Source organism: Lepidochelys kempii, chromosome 23 (genome assembly GCF_965140285.1).
Source record: "Lepidochelys kempii isolate rLepKem1 chromosome 23, rLepKem1.hap1, whole genome shotgun sequence".
In the NCBI taxonomy this organism is placed as follows: Eukaryota; Metazoa; Chordata; order Testudines; family Cheloniidae; genus Lepidochelys; species Lepidochelys kempii.
The window spans coordinates 5,515,968-5,531,909 of record NC_136402.1 but is presented as its reverse complement, the minus strand read 5'-3'; the positions used below and the strand labels follow the sequence as shown (position 1 = coordinate 5,531,909).

The following is a 15,942-nucleotide window of genomic DNA, read 5'->3' as shown; positions in this document are numbered from 1 at the left end:
TCAGCTGTTCCCATCCAACAGACTCTCAGTGGCTGCCCCCAGCCAGCCCAGGAGGCTGCCCCTCCTCCCAACCCTAGCTGGGGCAGGGGGTGTTGACAGCGTAGGGCAAATCAGCCCAGCCTGCCACTGCTGCTCAGTTGACAGAGGCCATCAGGCTCCAGGGCCCTTGAGCCAGTGCCTGGGCCCAGCCCTGCATCCAGTCACAGCTTTGTAAGGACGCCGCAGTCCCCCGCAGCCTGCCCTGCCCACAGGTCGCCCACCCTTGTGGCATCTGGCCCCCTTCGGCTCCTCACACAGAGACCAGCTCTGGGGAGGGGAGGAGCCAGAGCTGCAGGGAAGAATGTAGCTCCCTGGGCTCCTTCTGATTCACAATCCACAGAAGCCAAACAGCTTGTTACCCGCAACGGGAAGATGGGAACCAAAGTTTAAAGCATGTGGGTCCCATCCCTGCCCCATCCAACCGCCCCTTTCTGGAGGGGAAGCAGAGGAGTGTGGGTCTAACTCTGGAACACGCCTTCAGCCTCCAGACTATTTACAGCCAGCAGCGGCCATCCTTTGCCCCAGCCTGGCTCTCATGACACGGTGCCTGCCAGCAGCCTGGCCCCCACATGGAACTTGCCAGCAAGATTCACCCCATGGCACCGGCCACGCTACCTCCCCACCCCGAAGCAGGCAGCAAGAGCCAGCTGAAATCAAACTGGTTTATTACAAAAGTTCCTGATGCTGCAAGGAGAGGAGCTGCCTGGAGGCTGGAGCTACAAGGTACAAGACCCAGCTCCTGAAACTGTCCCATGGATGCCAGGAACCCGGGACACAAGGATCCACTAGCTTGGATGCCGCTGGAGGATCAGGGCCAGGGGAGCTGTCGACACCAGGGATTTCTGTACTGACGAGCTGTGGGAGTGTACCAGGCATGACTTATCCCCAGCCCAGAGGCTACTTGGTCCCTGTCCCGCTTTACAGCTGAGTAGTAAGGAACGACCCTTCGCACCTCAGCTAGTGCTGCTGGAACTAAGCCAAGGCTGACGCCACCGTGAAGCTGTCTACACTAGGAGCTGAGCGGTGTTTCAAATCCCATTCGCGAACTCGTCTTCCCTGGCGCCTCGCTCAGCTGGAAAGCGGGACCCGAACTCACGTACAACTGCTGCTGGTCTGGCTGGTGTCTGGGGAAGCGGAGGTTCAAGAGGGGCAGCAGTCACGCGCTCCTGGTGCCTCTCTGTGGGGCGTTTGCGGCAGGGTAGCTATGCAGTGCGGAAATTCCCAGGGTAGTCGGCCCCCACCCAAATCAGACAACTACAGCAGACAGCTCCCCTTCAAAAGACACCTTTGAAGAGCTGTTCAGAGACAATTCTGCTGAGAGGTCCCCCCTTCTGTTAGGCTGAGATTCCCAGTGCTTCTCTTTGTACCCAGCTCCCTTAGGAAACCTCAGCGCTCCCCACTCCTGGCAAGCAAGCCACAGAGCAGGCCCGTCCGGAGGCCTAAGAGCTAAAGAGCCTCTCACCTCGATGTAGCCTCCCCAGGGCCAGCTGAGTCTGCAGCACCCAGCAGCAAGGCTGTGAGTGGGCACAGAGATGCTGGGTAAATCCAGAGCACCGGCGCCGGGACACTGGCTCCCTTCGGCTTTGGGCAGGTGGGTGAGGGGCGTGGGGGGGACACCAGCCTGTGACGGGCTTACCGCAGCTGGGGTCTCCTGACTGGTTCTGCTCCCAGAAACCCCCTTCCAATCAAATGGGAACGTGGGAGCTGGAGGTAGCAACAGGGAGGGCGGGGGGAGCCGTGCTCAGCCCTCGGCGCTCTGAGGGCTAATAAGGGAGGTACAGGTGGCACCTGGGGAGAGCTCAGCAGAGTTGTTTCTGAACAGGATGGTTTTCACAAGTGATGCAGCCAGCAGGCTTCATCCAGAGGGACTTGAGGCAGGTTCCCCGCTCAGCCTGGCTCTGGGTCATGCCAGGGCGAGGCTGGGACCTTGGGACAGTTCTCTATTTGCCGGCAATGAGGTGGGTTCCTCAGCACCACAATGACGGAGTCCCCCCGCAGGAACATCTTGGAGATGTAGCGATCCTTGTTGACGGGCTTCGATTTCTTTTTGCCCTTGCCGCTCTTGGGCACCTCCGTCCACATCTCCTTGACGTTCTCCAGCACCATGTTACAGTGCCTGGAGGGAGAGAGCGGGGATCAGGGACACAGCAGTGGAGCTGGACTCTGAGATAGCGCGTCCTAGACCCCATGGCCAGAAAGGAAGCTGCTCACTGCAGCCTGACCTGGCATCCCCTCTGCTAAGCCTGTTGCGCTGAGCTCATTCCTGCTGGAATCAACTACTTAGTGCAGCAGTCAGGTTCTAGCAAGGAGGTGGTGGGGGAGAAACTGTAGCTCGCTCCATGCTCCCTCCCAGACCTGGAAATACATCCCAGCAGTCCTGCCACTCAGTGCCCCCGCCATGCCACTAACCACTAGGCCACCCTCCCACAGCAGGGTATAGAACCCAGCAACGCCAGCTCCCAGCCCCCCTGCTCTGACCTCTGGACGGCATCCCACCTGCTCTGTACTGCGCAACGGGCGGGGGACCCTTCTGCTCTTGCTGGGGAACGGGACAGACATAAACCGCAGCCCCCTGGGGGCAGGCTGGGAAGGAAGGGCCCCAGAGGTATTTTAAATGTATGGGGGGAGGAAACCGCACCTGTCAAAGGCCTTGACACGTCCCAGCAAGCTTCTTGTTGTTGCGACAGTTGATCAGCACCTGGGTGTTGTTCTTGACTGACTGGGTGAGGACGGACAGGGGCCCCGTGTTGAACTCCTCCTCCTCCCGCTTCTGCAGCTCCTCGGGGGTCATCTCGCTCTTGGGCTTGTTTAAGAGGCTCCTGCAGGCGCAGAAGGGGAAGACACAGCATTCATGGAGCCTCTGCCACACCCTTCTCCTCCTGCCGCCTCATCTGGGGTGTCCTGGCAGGGCGAAGGGCCCATCTCTTGGACTGCCTTGTCCCTGACAGCCCACGACGACATGGCACTACCAGCTAGGGGGTTCAGGCCTCGCTTCCCCATAACCCACCTCTAGGTACCTCTACACAGCAGTCGTGGTGTGATTCCCAGCTCGCCTGGATGTACATGCGATAGGGTCTGCTTGAGCTAGTGTGTCTGTGGTGGATCGGGCTAGCTGTCCCAGTATCTGCCTAGGGTCTCCGACAGGCTTGTTCTTGGTGCAGCTAGGCATTTCGAGCTGAGCTAGCATGTGTACGGCTAGACAAGTGGGAATCACACCTCCCAGCTGCAGTGGAGAGGTATGCTAAGGCTTGCTCTATATGCTGTAAAGCTGCCCGGCCAGAATGTGTCAATTTAGATGAAATTTCATTTAGAGCAAAATGTACCAAAGTGTTTCCATCAGACCCAGCACTCTATTTCAACCTGCCCGGAACGTTTGGAGTTTTCCTTTCAAAACCCGTGTTATAAATGATACAAACCAAACAAAGTCCTAGTAAAATGCCTCGATTTCACTCCACCTGAAATTTCAGAAGTTCAGTTTTGCTGCAGCTGGGAATTGGAACATTTCAAAGTGTCAATACTTCCCGCAGAACAGAGATTCCTAGACTGGATCAGCTCTACTGCCGCCCTGGGATCTGCCCTGCGGGTGCCACACTGCCCTTCGGCCGGGACCCCTCAACTGTCTCAGCGAGAGCGGGTGGCATGTGTTTCTGCCTAAATGGGGGAGGGGGAGAAAGGCTCAACCCTCTTTCCCCACGCTTTCTCATCTTCCAGTCAGGAGTGATGTTAATCAAACCTCCCCTTTGTTACCCCAACTCTCCCTTCCCAGGATCCCCAGCAACATCTCTTCTGAGGGCAGGGAATCTGCCATCCCACCCCAGAGCCTGGGCAGGGAGACCTCTGGGCCAATGCCCCCCTACGGAGGGGAGATGAACACGCGATCAGGGAACCTTCCCCGACCCTGATCCCCAGGACAAGGTGGAGGCGGCTTCCCCCATCACTACCATCAGACGAGTGGGAGGATTAGGGCTCAGGGGGCCCAGGCGCTCAATCCCCTCGCCCTTCGGGTCCTGGGAGTGCTGGGGAATGGATGGCGTCTGCTCCGTTTCCCTCCATCTCCCCCCCCAGCCAGGCCCCCTCACCTCTACCCCTCTTACCCGCCCCCCCGCAGCTGCCACCTCACTTCCGCTGCCCCTTCCCACCAGCCTCTACCCCATTCCCCCCATCTACCCCCTCCCTTCCCCTGCCCCCAGCCCCTGCCCCCTCCCTTCTCCTGCCCCCAGCCCCTGCCCCACTCCCCCCCAGCCCCTGCCCCCAGCCCCTGCCCCCTCCCTTCCCCTGCCCCACTCCCCCCAGCCCCTGCCCCCTCCCTTCTCCTGCCCCCAGCCTCTGCCCCACTCCCCCAGCCCCTGCCCCCTCCCTTCCCCTGCCCCCAGCCTTTTCCCCACTCCCTCCCAGCCTCTGCCCCCTTCCCCTTCCCCTGCCCCCAGCCTCTGCCCCATTCCCCCAGCCTCTGCTCCCTCCCTTCCCCAGCCTCTGCCCCCCCTTCCCCTGCCCCCAACCTCTGCCCCACTTCCCCCCAGCCTCTCCCCCCTTCCCCTGCCCCCCGCCTCTGCCCCACTCCCCCCGCTCCTCTGGCCTCCTCACATGACGCCGCCGCTCCCGCTCTCACACACGCGCCGCCGAGAATCTCGCGCCGCTGCCGCTGCCGGGACTTTCCGCTTCCGGGTCACGGGTGCGAGAGGGGGACGGCGCGCGTTCGCACTTGCCCAGCCTGGCGTGGGGGGTGGGGAGCGGCGCCTCCGAGGCCGCACTTCCGGCTTCCGAGCGGCCGCGCGCCTCCTGCTACGAGGCGGCCGGAGGGTCCAGAGAGCGCGGAACGCGAAGGGGCCGCTGCCCACCCTGGGGCTCCGTCTGGCTGCAAGCAGGGGAGGGCGGGGCCAGACCCAATCGGGGCGGGGCCAGACCCCCCAGGGGGCGGGGCCTCAACCCAAGGGGCGGAGTTTGCAGCTGGGACAAAGTGACCCAGGCTGGCCCCAGCAAGGGGGGGCGAGGGGGCAGCCCCGGGACCCCGGCTGCCCCTGCAAAGCGACGGGGTCTGAGCCAGCTGGTACCGCGCCTGAGGGAGAGCCTGGGGGTCCCCCCGACACCCCGCCGGACACCCGGCCCAACGTGGGGAACTGGGGGGAGCGGGGTGGATCCTGGACGGCACGTATCACGACGCCGCTCTGTCGAGCCACGGCGTGGCCCCGTCCCCGCCAGGAGAGAGGAGCCCTGGCGAAGGTGCAGAGAAGGGCACCACAAGGGGTTAGGGGGCTGGAACGGCTGCCCTATGAGGAGAGATTAATGAGACGGGGCCTGTTGAGCTTGGAAAGGAGACGGCTAACGGGGGGGGGGACATCGCGGAGGTCTGTACCATCATGCCTGGGGTGGAGAACGTGACTCGGGAAGGGTTATTTACTCTTCGTAACACAAGAATTAGGGGGTCACCCAATGAAATTAATAGGCAGCAGGTTGAAACCAAACAGAAGGAAGTATTTCTTCACACAACGCACAGTCAACCTGTGGAACTCCTTGCCAGGGGATGCGGTGAAGGCCAAAAGTATAACAGGGTTCAAAAAAGAACTCAGTAAGTTCCTGGAGGACAGGTCCATCGATGGCTATTAGTCAGGATGCTCAGGGACACAACCCCATGCTCTGGGTGTCCCTAAAACTCTGACTGCCAGAAGCTGGGAGTGGACGACAGGGGATGGATCACTTGGTAATTGCCCTGCTCTGGTCATTAACTCTGAAGCATCTGGCACCGGCCACTGAGGGAAGACAAAAAGAAAAGGAGTACTTGTGGCACCTTAGAGACTAACCAATTTATTTGAGCATGAGCTTTCGTGAGCTACTCATGCCACAAGTACTCCTTTTCTTTTTGCGAATACAGACTAACACGGCTGTTACTCTGAAACCTGAGGGAAGACAGGATACTGGACTAGAGGGACCTTTGGTCTGACCTAATATGGCCGTTCTCATGTTCTTATGTAACCAGTGATTTGAAAATAAATTAAACTGGGAAATTGAGTAGCCAGTGTCAGGCGATGGGGGGGATGATTTGAAGGGACTGGGTCGCACCTAGTGCTAACCTGCAAGGCAAAGCCAGGGCTGGCCTAGGGGAAGGCTGAATAGCAGGCTATGTTGATGCAAACCATGTGGCTACCTTGTGCAGGATCAGGACCTGGTTAAGCCATGTGGATCCCATGCAGGATCAGGGGCAGGATCAGGCCCCGGTGGTCTAACTCCATAGCCCTGCAGTGGACAGATAGTCCAGCCCCATAGCCTTGCAGTGGGCATATAGCCTGGGGATGGGGGACAGGATCAGGCCCTAGCAGCCCAGCTCCATAGATCTGGGATTGGGGAGGTTGTCCTCATGTTTTCTCTCTCCTCCTATGGGGTCCCCTGTCCCATTTTGGTGTGTAGGGGGGCAAGGACATGGGGTCTCCCTGGCCTGGCAGATCTGGGACCTTCACAGAACACATTTAAGCTCCTAAATGTCAACAGGCAACTCTGCAGGCAGCTGCCCGGGTCTATGTTTAATCAACAGCGGCCTCCGGTTACAGCCAGCTGCCTGCCCGTCTCGCCTGGCCATCCAGCTCCCTGTGCACCCCAAGCAGCTCCAGGGTGGTTTGGATTGGTGCCCTGGGCACTGGGCGGGTGCAGGGAGTGGGGCAGGCACCAGGGCCAAGTGTGCTTAGATTTCCCACTCGCTTCTCCCATCCTGCCACTGCCCACTTTGGACTCGGACAAGAGCCAGATAGATAGATAGGTAGATAGATTATTAGATTAGATAGATGGGGGTGTGTATGGGGATAGGTAGATGGATAGATAGATAAATGGGTGTGCATGGAGATAGATTAGATTAGCTATTAACAAACCTAGTAAAACTCACCGTTAATGTCTGACTTCTCTTTCCAAGTTTCTCCTTTGTGAAAATGCCCCTTTTGTGACCCCAAAGCTGGTGACGAGCCACCTGATCCGGTGCCCGACCCTGCGAGGGTCTTGTGCCCTCGGTATCTGGCTGGGTCGGGCTCCATACGTCTCTTTTCTTGTTCTCAGTCAGCTGCTCACACGGCAAGGGGCCAGCCCCTCCAGTGTTGTCAATTTCCGGCACTGTGCCCCAGCCGCTGGATTGGCAGCGATTTGCATCAGCAGAGAATTGGGCCCCAAGAGGGTTCAGGCCTGAGGAGAGCTCTCTGCCAGCTGCCCTCTGAGTCTGTCTGTCCCTCCGTACGTGAGAAGTCCAGAGTCCGTATTCTGCTGCTCTCCTTTCTTCCCTGTGTCAGGATCCTGAACTCGACCATTTCATGGTCACTGCCTCCCAGGTTCCCATCCACTTTTGCTTCCCCTACTAATTCTTCCCGGTTTGTGAGCAGCAGGTCAAGAAGAGCTCTGCCCCTACTTGGTTCTTCCAGCACTTGCACCAGGAAATTGTCCCCTACACTTTCCAAAAACTTCCTGGGTTGTCTGTGCACCTCTGTATTGCTCTCCCAGCAGATATCCGATGAAGTGAGCTGTAGCTCACAAAAGCTCATGCTCAAATAAATTGGTTAGTCTCTAAGGTGCCACAAGTACTCCTTTTCTTTTTGCGAATACAGACTAACACGGCTGTTACTCTGAAACCAGCAGATATCAGGGTGATTGAAGTTTCCCATGAGAACCAGGGCCTGCGATCTAGTAACTTCTGTGAGTTGCCGGAAGAAAGCCTCGTCCACCTCATCCCCCTGGTCTGGTGGTCTATAACAGACTCCCACCACGACATCACCCTTGTTGCTCACACTTCTAAACTTAATCCAGAGACACTCAGGTTTTTCTGCAGTTTCGTACCGGAGCTCTGAGCAGTCATACTGCTCCCTTACATACAGTGCAACTCCCCCACCTTTTCTGCCCTGCCTGTCCTTCCTGAACAGTTTATATCCATCCATGACAGTACTCCAGTCATGTGAGTTATCCCACCAAGTCTCTGTTATTCCAATCACATCATAATTCCTTGACTGTGCCAGGACTTCGAGTTCTCCCTGCTTGTTTCCCAGGCTTCTTGCATTTGTGTATAGGCACTTGAGATAACTTGCTGTTTGTCCTGCTTTCTTAGTATGAGGAAGGATCCCTCCCCTTTCGCGCTCTCCTGCTGGTGCTTCCTCCCGGTATCCCACGTCCCCACTTACCTCAGGGCTTTGGTCTCCTTCCCCCGGTGAACCTAGTTTAAAGCCCTCCTCACTAGGTTATCCAGCCTGCTTGTGAAGATACTCTTCCCTCTCTTCGTTAGGTGGAGCCTGTCTCTGCCTAGCACTCCTCCTTCTTGGAACACCATCCCATGGTCAAAGAATCCAAAGCCTTCTCTCCGACACCACCTGCGTAGCCATTCGTTGACTTCCACGATTCAACGGTTTCTACCCAGGCCTTTTCCTTCCACGGGGAAGATGGATGAGAACATCACTTGCACCTCAAACTCCTTTATCCTTCTTCCCAGAGCCACGTAGTCCGCAGTGATCCGCTCAAGGTCATTCTTGGCAGTATCATTGGTGCCCACGTGGAGAAGCAGGAAGGGGTAGCGATCTGAGAGCTTGATGAGTCTCGGCAGTGTCTCCGTCACATTGTGAATCCTAGCTCCTGGCAAGCAGCAGACTTCTTGGTTTTCCCGGTCGGGGCGGCAGACAGATGACTCAGTCCCCCTGACGAGAGAGTCCCCAACCACCACCACCCACCTCCTTTTCTTGGGAGCAGTGGTCATGGAACCCCCATCCCTAGGACAGTGCATCTCATGTCTTCCAATCGGCGGAGTCTCCTTCTGCTCCCTTCCCTCAGACGTATCATCTAGTCCACTCTCCGCCTTAGTACCTGTGGAGAGAACATGAAAACGGTTGCTTACCTGTATCTGCATTGCTGGTACATGGATGCTCCCCTTTCTTCTTCTGGAGGTCACATGCTGCCAGAGTATGGCTGAAGATTGGGCACGAGCCCTGGCCAGATGGAGAGAGGAAGAGGAGGAGTACAGGATCAGGAAGCAGGGATATGGATTGAGTCTGGGTCCCCCTTTGTTTTTAGTTGAGAACCCTGGGGACGCCCCATTGTCACCCCCCTAGGGGAGGGAGGGGCCCAATCTCCATGGCCTCTCTGCCTTGACTGCCAGTGAGGGGACCAGTTAGCCCAAGTTAGAGCTGGTGGCTATTTTTTCTGACATGGCCAGCTGGAACTGGGCTGGGACCACCAAACTCATCATGCCCAGGGGACGCCCGGCGAGAGAGACAGATTTTCGCTCTGAAATCCACATGTGGCCTCAGATTGTCTAGAAAATTGCAGTGTGTCACGGGGGCCCCTGGGGAAGGCGACTGGTCCAAATTTGAGGTCACTTGAGCAAAGGGTTCCCGAGATACAGCCCCCCCCCTGCTTAAAAAAAAACCCCACAACAGCAAAATTGTACAGTTCTCATAATGTTATTTTGCCTGGGGCTGAAACCCTGCCTTGGATCCTCCCCTAACTCATCTCAGCCAGTGGGCTTGATCTCAGTGTCTCGCACCCATGGCCCTTTTGGGGAAGCCATACCGAAAAAATTAGGGCAAACGTTGGGGCTCACCCTGTGGCTGGAGTCTCAGCTACATGGGTGGGGGCAGTGGGCTTGGGTCTTTGCTGGGCCAGGTTTGCACAGATTTAAGTTTAACCCCTTCACAGCCTGAAACGTCACGTGGCCCGACTGGGCCACATTAGCCCTCTGTTAATAAAGGTCTTGGGTACTTAATACAGTCTCTGTCCCATTTCCCAGTACTCCTCCTCTTCTTGGGCTCGTCCCTGCCCTCTGAATAAACAGAATGGATTCTTTACAACCTGCAGCCGGGGTTGGGGTGGGGGGAGGAATACAATCTGTAGGCGAGATTCCTGGCTTTCTTCTCCCTGGAACCGTGCCCCGTCCTGGCCCCACTTGCACATTTATAATGGGTTATGTATACACGGTTAATAGCTAATAATAAAATAACAGCAGTTGTGAAAATCCCTCCAGTCCCTTTGTTACATGCACCTGGCAACAGGCCTGTTTGCTGAAGGCAAGAAGAGGTCAGCAAGGTGAACAGCTGCTGTGCCCCACCCCAGAGGTGGCTGCATCTCAATGTAGGGTGAGTGATCCCTGTATAAATAGTTGCCACGCCCCACCCCAGAGATGGCTGTATCTCAGCACTGGGTAAGGGATCCTTGCATAAACTGCCATGCTGTGCCCAGATGTGGCTGCATCTCGGCACCGGGTGAGTGATCCCTGTCTAAACAGTTGACACATCCCGTCACAGAGGCAGCTGCATCTCAGCCCTGGGTGAGTGATCCCTGTATGAACAGCTGTCGTGTCCACCCCAGATGTGGCTGCATCTCAGCGATTCCCACAGGCACGGTGTGTCAAGTGCTTTGGAGTTAAACGCGCTGGTGAAACGTGAGAAATTATTATTTATTAACAAGCTCAGGATCTCACTTTGACAGGTCCCACCCGGCCTGTCATTCCATTCACAGCTCTGGCAGACAGCTCACATGCCAACCCTGCGGCTCAGGTTCCCGTCTCCTGGCGGGACCGGATATCAGAGACTCTTAAAGAGGCTGCAAAGAGCAATTAATCTTGGTAAATGGGGAGCAGCCCCCCAGGGGATCATTGTTAACAAATGATTTGTCAGGTTGGTCCCAGACTGCTCAGATACTGTGAAAGGATCAAGGATAATAAATAACACAATAAAAAATCACCGCTCCTAAACCAAATCAGGAGCTCTGGTTTGTATTCAGGTTAAAGATGGGTTTATTCCCACATAGGGTGGAGGGCGCTAAGAATTAGATCCTGACCCAAGGGGAGAGGCCCTGTGTCCTATTCCCCGTCCCCCTGCGCCAGCCAGTCCCCGCACGCTGGGGCCAGATTGCAACCCAGCAAATAATATCTGGGGACAAAATTTGTAAAAATAAAAACCAAAAGGCCAGAGTCCGAGATGGTGGAAATCAGCACAATCCCATTCACTCCAATGGAGCGACACCAGTTTTCATCAACTGGGGATCTATTGATTTCAACTGAGCTGGGTTTATTTAAACCCGCTTGGGATCTGGCCCACACGGCTGCCAACTGAGTGATGGCTGATTTACCCCAGCTGGGGACACTGCTGTGTGTTTAGAACCTGACCCAAGAAAGAGATTTCTTTTAAAAACATTTTCACCGTACGATGGTTTTCCATCGACCGCGGCCGTGGCTGTGATTGCAAGAAGAAAGCGAAGCGGAAAGGTTTTCTCCGGTTTTATTGCGGTAAACGTTCACAAAAGGGACTTTAGTATTCAGGGGACACTGCAAAACATTTCCAGAAAGTGCGTACGCCTGTGGTTGAAATCTTAAAAATATATATTTTAAAACACCACGTCAAACTCAACACCAAGAATACAGGAGCCACAAGGCTTTTTTTTTCTTTCTTTCTTCTTTTTTGCCCTGTAACACTGAGAGCAAAAATGTATAGTTTTAAAAGGATGCCACCACTGCATTAAAAAAATCATGCTTTCCCCCCCCCTTTTCAGAGCAGGTTTAGCTACTAATGTCACAAACGAGAGCCAAGATCTCTGACTGATTAGAGAAGGGGGGGGGAAATATCCTGTTTTCCAGTTTGTTTGCTTCACGCCTTGTCTGTCTTGTCAATTCACGCCCGTACCTTGCATAGCTAGTCAGTGTCACCCATTTGCGTCTTGTACAGCAACAAAACATAAAACCAAACCCAAACCGGGAAAATGTTATTTTAAACCTGCAAAAATGGGCAAGGGGCAGAAATAGGACCTGGAATGACATTTAAGTCATTGCCTGAGAATGATCAGCAGCTGGGGGAAAAAAAACCCCTCTGCTATGAGGACAGTTAAAAAAGATCGCAAAAAGAAAAGGAGGACTTGTGAGACCTTAGAGACTAACAAATTTATTTGAGCATAAGCTTACGTGAGCTACAGCTCACTTCATCGGATGCATTCAGTGGATTGTGATTGTTACCTTAGAAAGGAGACAAGTGAGAAGGGATATAATAAGCCTTTAAGATAATGAAAGGTCTCGGAAAGGGAGATCTGGAGCTTCTGTTCTCCCTGTCTTACAGCAACACAAGAAGGGGGACATTCCACTTAATTGAAAGGTTGAAAATTCAAATCAGAGCAAAGGAAAGATTTGCGCACATACCGTGTGATTGGCCTGGGGAACTCACGGTCACTAGAAGTTGCGGAAGCCAAACGTTTTGAAAGATTCACAGAGAGACTGGACGTTTCCCTGAGAGACCCAGCGTTAGAACAGTCAGCACTAAGAAAGGAGATAAAACCTCCTGCTTCAGGGTTTTAAGCCAATCTCTAACCATTAGGGATCAGGAGGAGACCTTCATCCCAGGCAGATTATTCCACGTCTGCTGCTGCAGGGTGCTTATGCCGTCTTCTGAAGCAGCTGCTGTGGGAGAGGTGATATCGGGCTAGATGGGCCCTGGCTCTGATCCTGTCTGGCACTCCCGACCTTTCTGTGTCTGAAACTGACCAGATTCCCAAGCTCATGGTTTTCCCTTTAAACCCCCTGGATTGCCCTGCGGGACCCCTGGAAAGGGGAAGTCATGAACAGATCTTGCAATTGCAGAGGGAGGAGAATCATGAGTTTTAAAAGATTTCACCTTGTGGGCAAAGTGTTTGGAGCCCCCGTCCTGCGACTGGACCCCTGGGCCCAAGGGGTTCCACGCGGGGGCCGGGACCCTCCTGCACAGAGCTTGCTCTATGATTGGGGCCCTAAGGGGCCGCACGTTGTGCTGGATATGGCTTTGCAGGATAGATCTTGCTCCGCTAACAGCAATGGGAAAGCTCCCACAGATCTCAGTGGCACAGGATTGGGCCCATAGTCCTTATTCGTGTCATTGATTTCAGTGGGAGAGGGACCGGCCCCAAATATGGGGGGGGGGGTAACAACATTTATTAGATTTAAAAACAAAAACCTCCCCCAATACACCCAGTTCTGCCGCTTGAACAAGAGTTTAAATGGGCCAGGTTGTGTGAATGGCTGTCGCTTCATCGCCTCTGAGGGAGGAGGGTGATTTGCACCATCTGGGGATCTGTCCCTACAGATACAACACTATTCTCACAGAGCTCAATGGCAGTCTGGAGTCAATGGGGAAAGCAAGATTGGACCCTATATTATGATCTTATGCTGGTAGGACACTAAGATGACACATTTTTCGAACCTCCCAGGTAAGAAACAACAATCTGATCTTCCCCTGAGAAATTATTCTCCAGATTTGCTTCAGTGCATTCTCAAGAACAGAACCTTAGCATTTAAAAACAATGCATGACTCAAGCCCTGGTCTTCCAATGCTTAAAGGAACGGGGCTTTACATTATATATTTAAAATAAAAACAACCCTGAAGTTTAATGGATTTGAACTTTTCCAGATCTGTCTGGATTCTGCCTCCAAATCTCCCTTCTAACAAGAAAGGGCTTTGAAGTTGTTATTTTGCAAAACACTTTTCTAAGTCTGGAGCAAAACGTTAAGCGACCGTTACAAAATATGTACAATTTCTTTCCCTCTGTGACACACAGATTTTGGATGCACTGCAGAAAAAAATAACAAAATACTTTTTTTGCTCCGCGGGGACAGTATTTTGGTTGAGGAAAAAGTCTCTTTTTAAACAAAAAATACAACATTTTGGTTTAGGTTTTCAACGTCGGCAAAATCAAGAGGCAGAGAAGGCTCGATCCTGAAAACAAACTATGCATGTGAGGAACTCTCTTAAACTCCATGAGCCTCTTCATGGTAACAAATTGACTCACACAAGTAAGAATTTTAGCAGGAGAGGTCGCTTGTCCTTTCCATTAATCTCAATCTAGTTTCTTTTACAAATCGGTAAAACCTTTTAAAGTCTCTGGCCCAGATTCGCAGCTGTTTTAGATAGGCCCAGTTCCTTCAGTGGCCCTACACTGATTTACACTAGCTGGGAGTCTGGCCCTTTTGTTATTTGTTTTAAACTATAAACACATTTCCTGAAAGTTGGGAAAAAATGTATTTGACTAAAAAAATCTTTTTGTTTAAAGTGAATCGCATTAGCTATTTGACAGGTTTCAGAGTAGCAGCCGTGTTAGTCTGTATCTGCAAAAAGAACAGGAGGACTTGTGGCACCTTAGAGACTAACAGATTTATTTGAGCATAAACTTTCGTGAGCTACAGCTCCCTTCATCGGATGCATAGCTATTTGGTTCGATTTAGATTCTCATGCCATTTTGATCCATTGCTTTGCCTTCTTTGTTTGCAGAATCAATTTTATATTCTTTAACGATTACAAAGAAGCCCAAAAACCCTCAACAGCCAACTGGTTCAAAACGAGCCTGCCTTGTTAATTTCACAAAGCTTCTGACTCCTTGTCACTAAGATCCCCCCCCAAACGTGGTCATTTCTCCAAAGAAGAATGCTCATCTCGGACTTGATTCTGCTCTCAGCTGCAAACCGCCCACTGCTTTAAATGCCGGATTAATCCCTTCACTGAAGAAGAGGAGGGATATGTAAAAGCAGCGGGACTGATTCCCTGGTTACTCACAAATCAGGACTCCCTGTGTGGGCGATGGAGTCACACTAGCACCAATGAGATGAGAATCTAGTTTTATTAGATAGATAGTCTGCATAGATGTGATCGCTTTAAACAACCATGTCACCAGACAGGAATAAGGCTGATCATGAATATGTAATAATAATTCAGGTGATAATTAAAGAATATTAATAATAAATAATGTGATTGTTCATAAATAGTAATAATTTAGGAGAGTGATCCGGAAAGTATTAAACTGTCCAAACTCCCCTTGAGAAATGAAGCAAAATTGACTTTTTGAATCCTGCAGCGGTAACTCGATTTCACTGAGTTCAATGGGACACATAGAGACATTCTCATATGCGTTAAGTGTCTGCAAGACTGGGGCTTTCTGTGGTTTTCTCTTTAATATTGAACACTTTTAAATAAATACTTTTACCAAAAGTGTCCTCAGAAAAGTGCATGCATATCCCCCCCCGCCACTCCCCTCCGCAAAAAAACCCCGCCACAACCTCAGGATTTCATCTTAAAACAAAATCCAATAATGCGAAGAATTGTATTCCCTTTAAACAATACCACGGTCATTATTTCTGCAGCCCTTAGATATGAAACAGACAAGATGATACAAGGCCAGATGCCCACCTCGGGTAAACTGGCATCACTTCACTGAAGTCTGATTTGCACCAGGCTCAGGAATCTGGCCCCGAGGCAGTCTGGCTTTGTTTGGAAAATTCAAAGCGTAATATAGAAATGAAAGCAATCGAACCACTACAAGAGTCAGGAAGGAACATGCAAAACTTAGCTGATTGCTGCTGATTGAAAACATTCCTAGCAACAAGACCAGGGGGAAAATCAGGAACGGGGGGAGAATTTTCCAATGGCTCCTAAATGCTTTTGGGGCTTTTGACAATTTTACCCCTGACCCTCAGCTGGTGTAAATCAGCATTGCTCTGTTGATGTCACTGGTGATTTACACGGATGTGGCTCTGCTAATTCAAAATATTAGCAAGCAGTAGGAGGATCTAGGGGCCAGATCTCCCGCTGGTGGAAATCAGCTCACTGGCGTCACACCAACGGAAGATCTGGCCCTGTTTTGCGCTGTTGTCCCAGACGGTTCCTAAGTGCCCTGGAGCGCAGGTGGAAATTGACCCCGCGCGGGATAGAAACGAATCCACCAGAACTGACCTTTGGTGGCCAAACGCCGTTGGGTGCTTTAGACGCAAACCAGGGCCAAATGCCTCCTGTGAGGCCTTGGATCTACCAGGGGGCGCATTCAGGGCAGAGCCGGGTGAAAGGGGGAGCCCTGATTCAGAGAGGCCAAGTAGCCTGGGAACAGAGAGGCCCCGGCTGGGGCAGGCTGTGGTCTCTGGGCCAAGATGTAGCTGGCCTGTCCTGCCAG

At 53.0% G+C, this 15,942-nt stretch overlaps 1 protein-coding gene across 1 annotated transcript; it reads right to left on the bottom strand.

The window, feature by feature from the left end:
• Positions 1 to 687: 687 nt before the first annotated feature.
• On the bottom strand, positions 688 to 4,912 carry SNRPD2 (small nuclear ribonucleoprotein D2 polypeptide). Its single transcript, XM_073321600.2, is given in 4 exon segments — positions 688 to 2,155; positions 2,678 to 2,706; positions 2,708 to 2,858; positions 4,624 to 4,912. Coding segments are annotated over 4 exon segments (411 nt in total). The 5' UTR covers positions 4,626 to 4,912; the 3' UTR covers positions 688 to 1,926.
• Positions 4,913 to 15,942: the final 11,030 nt, after the last annotated feature.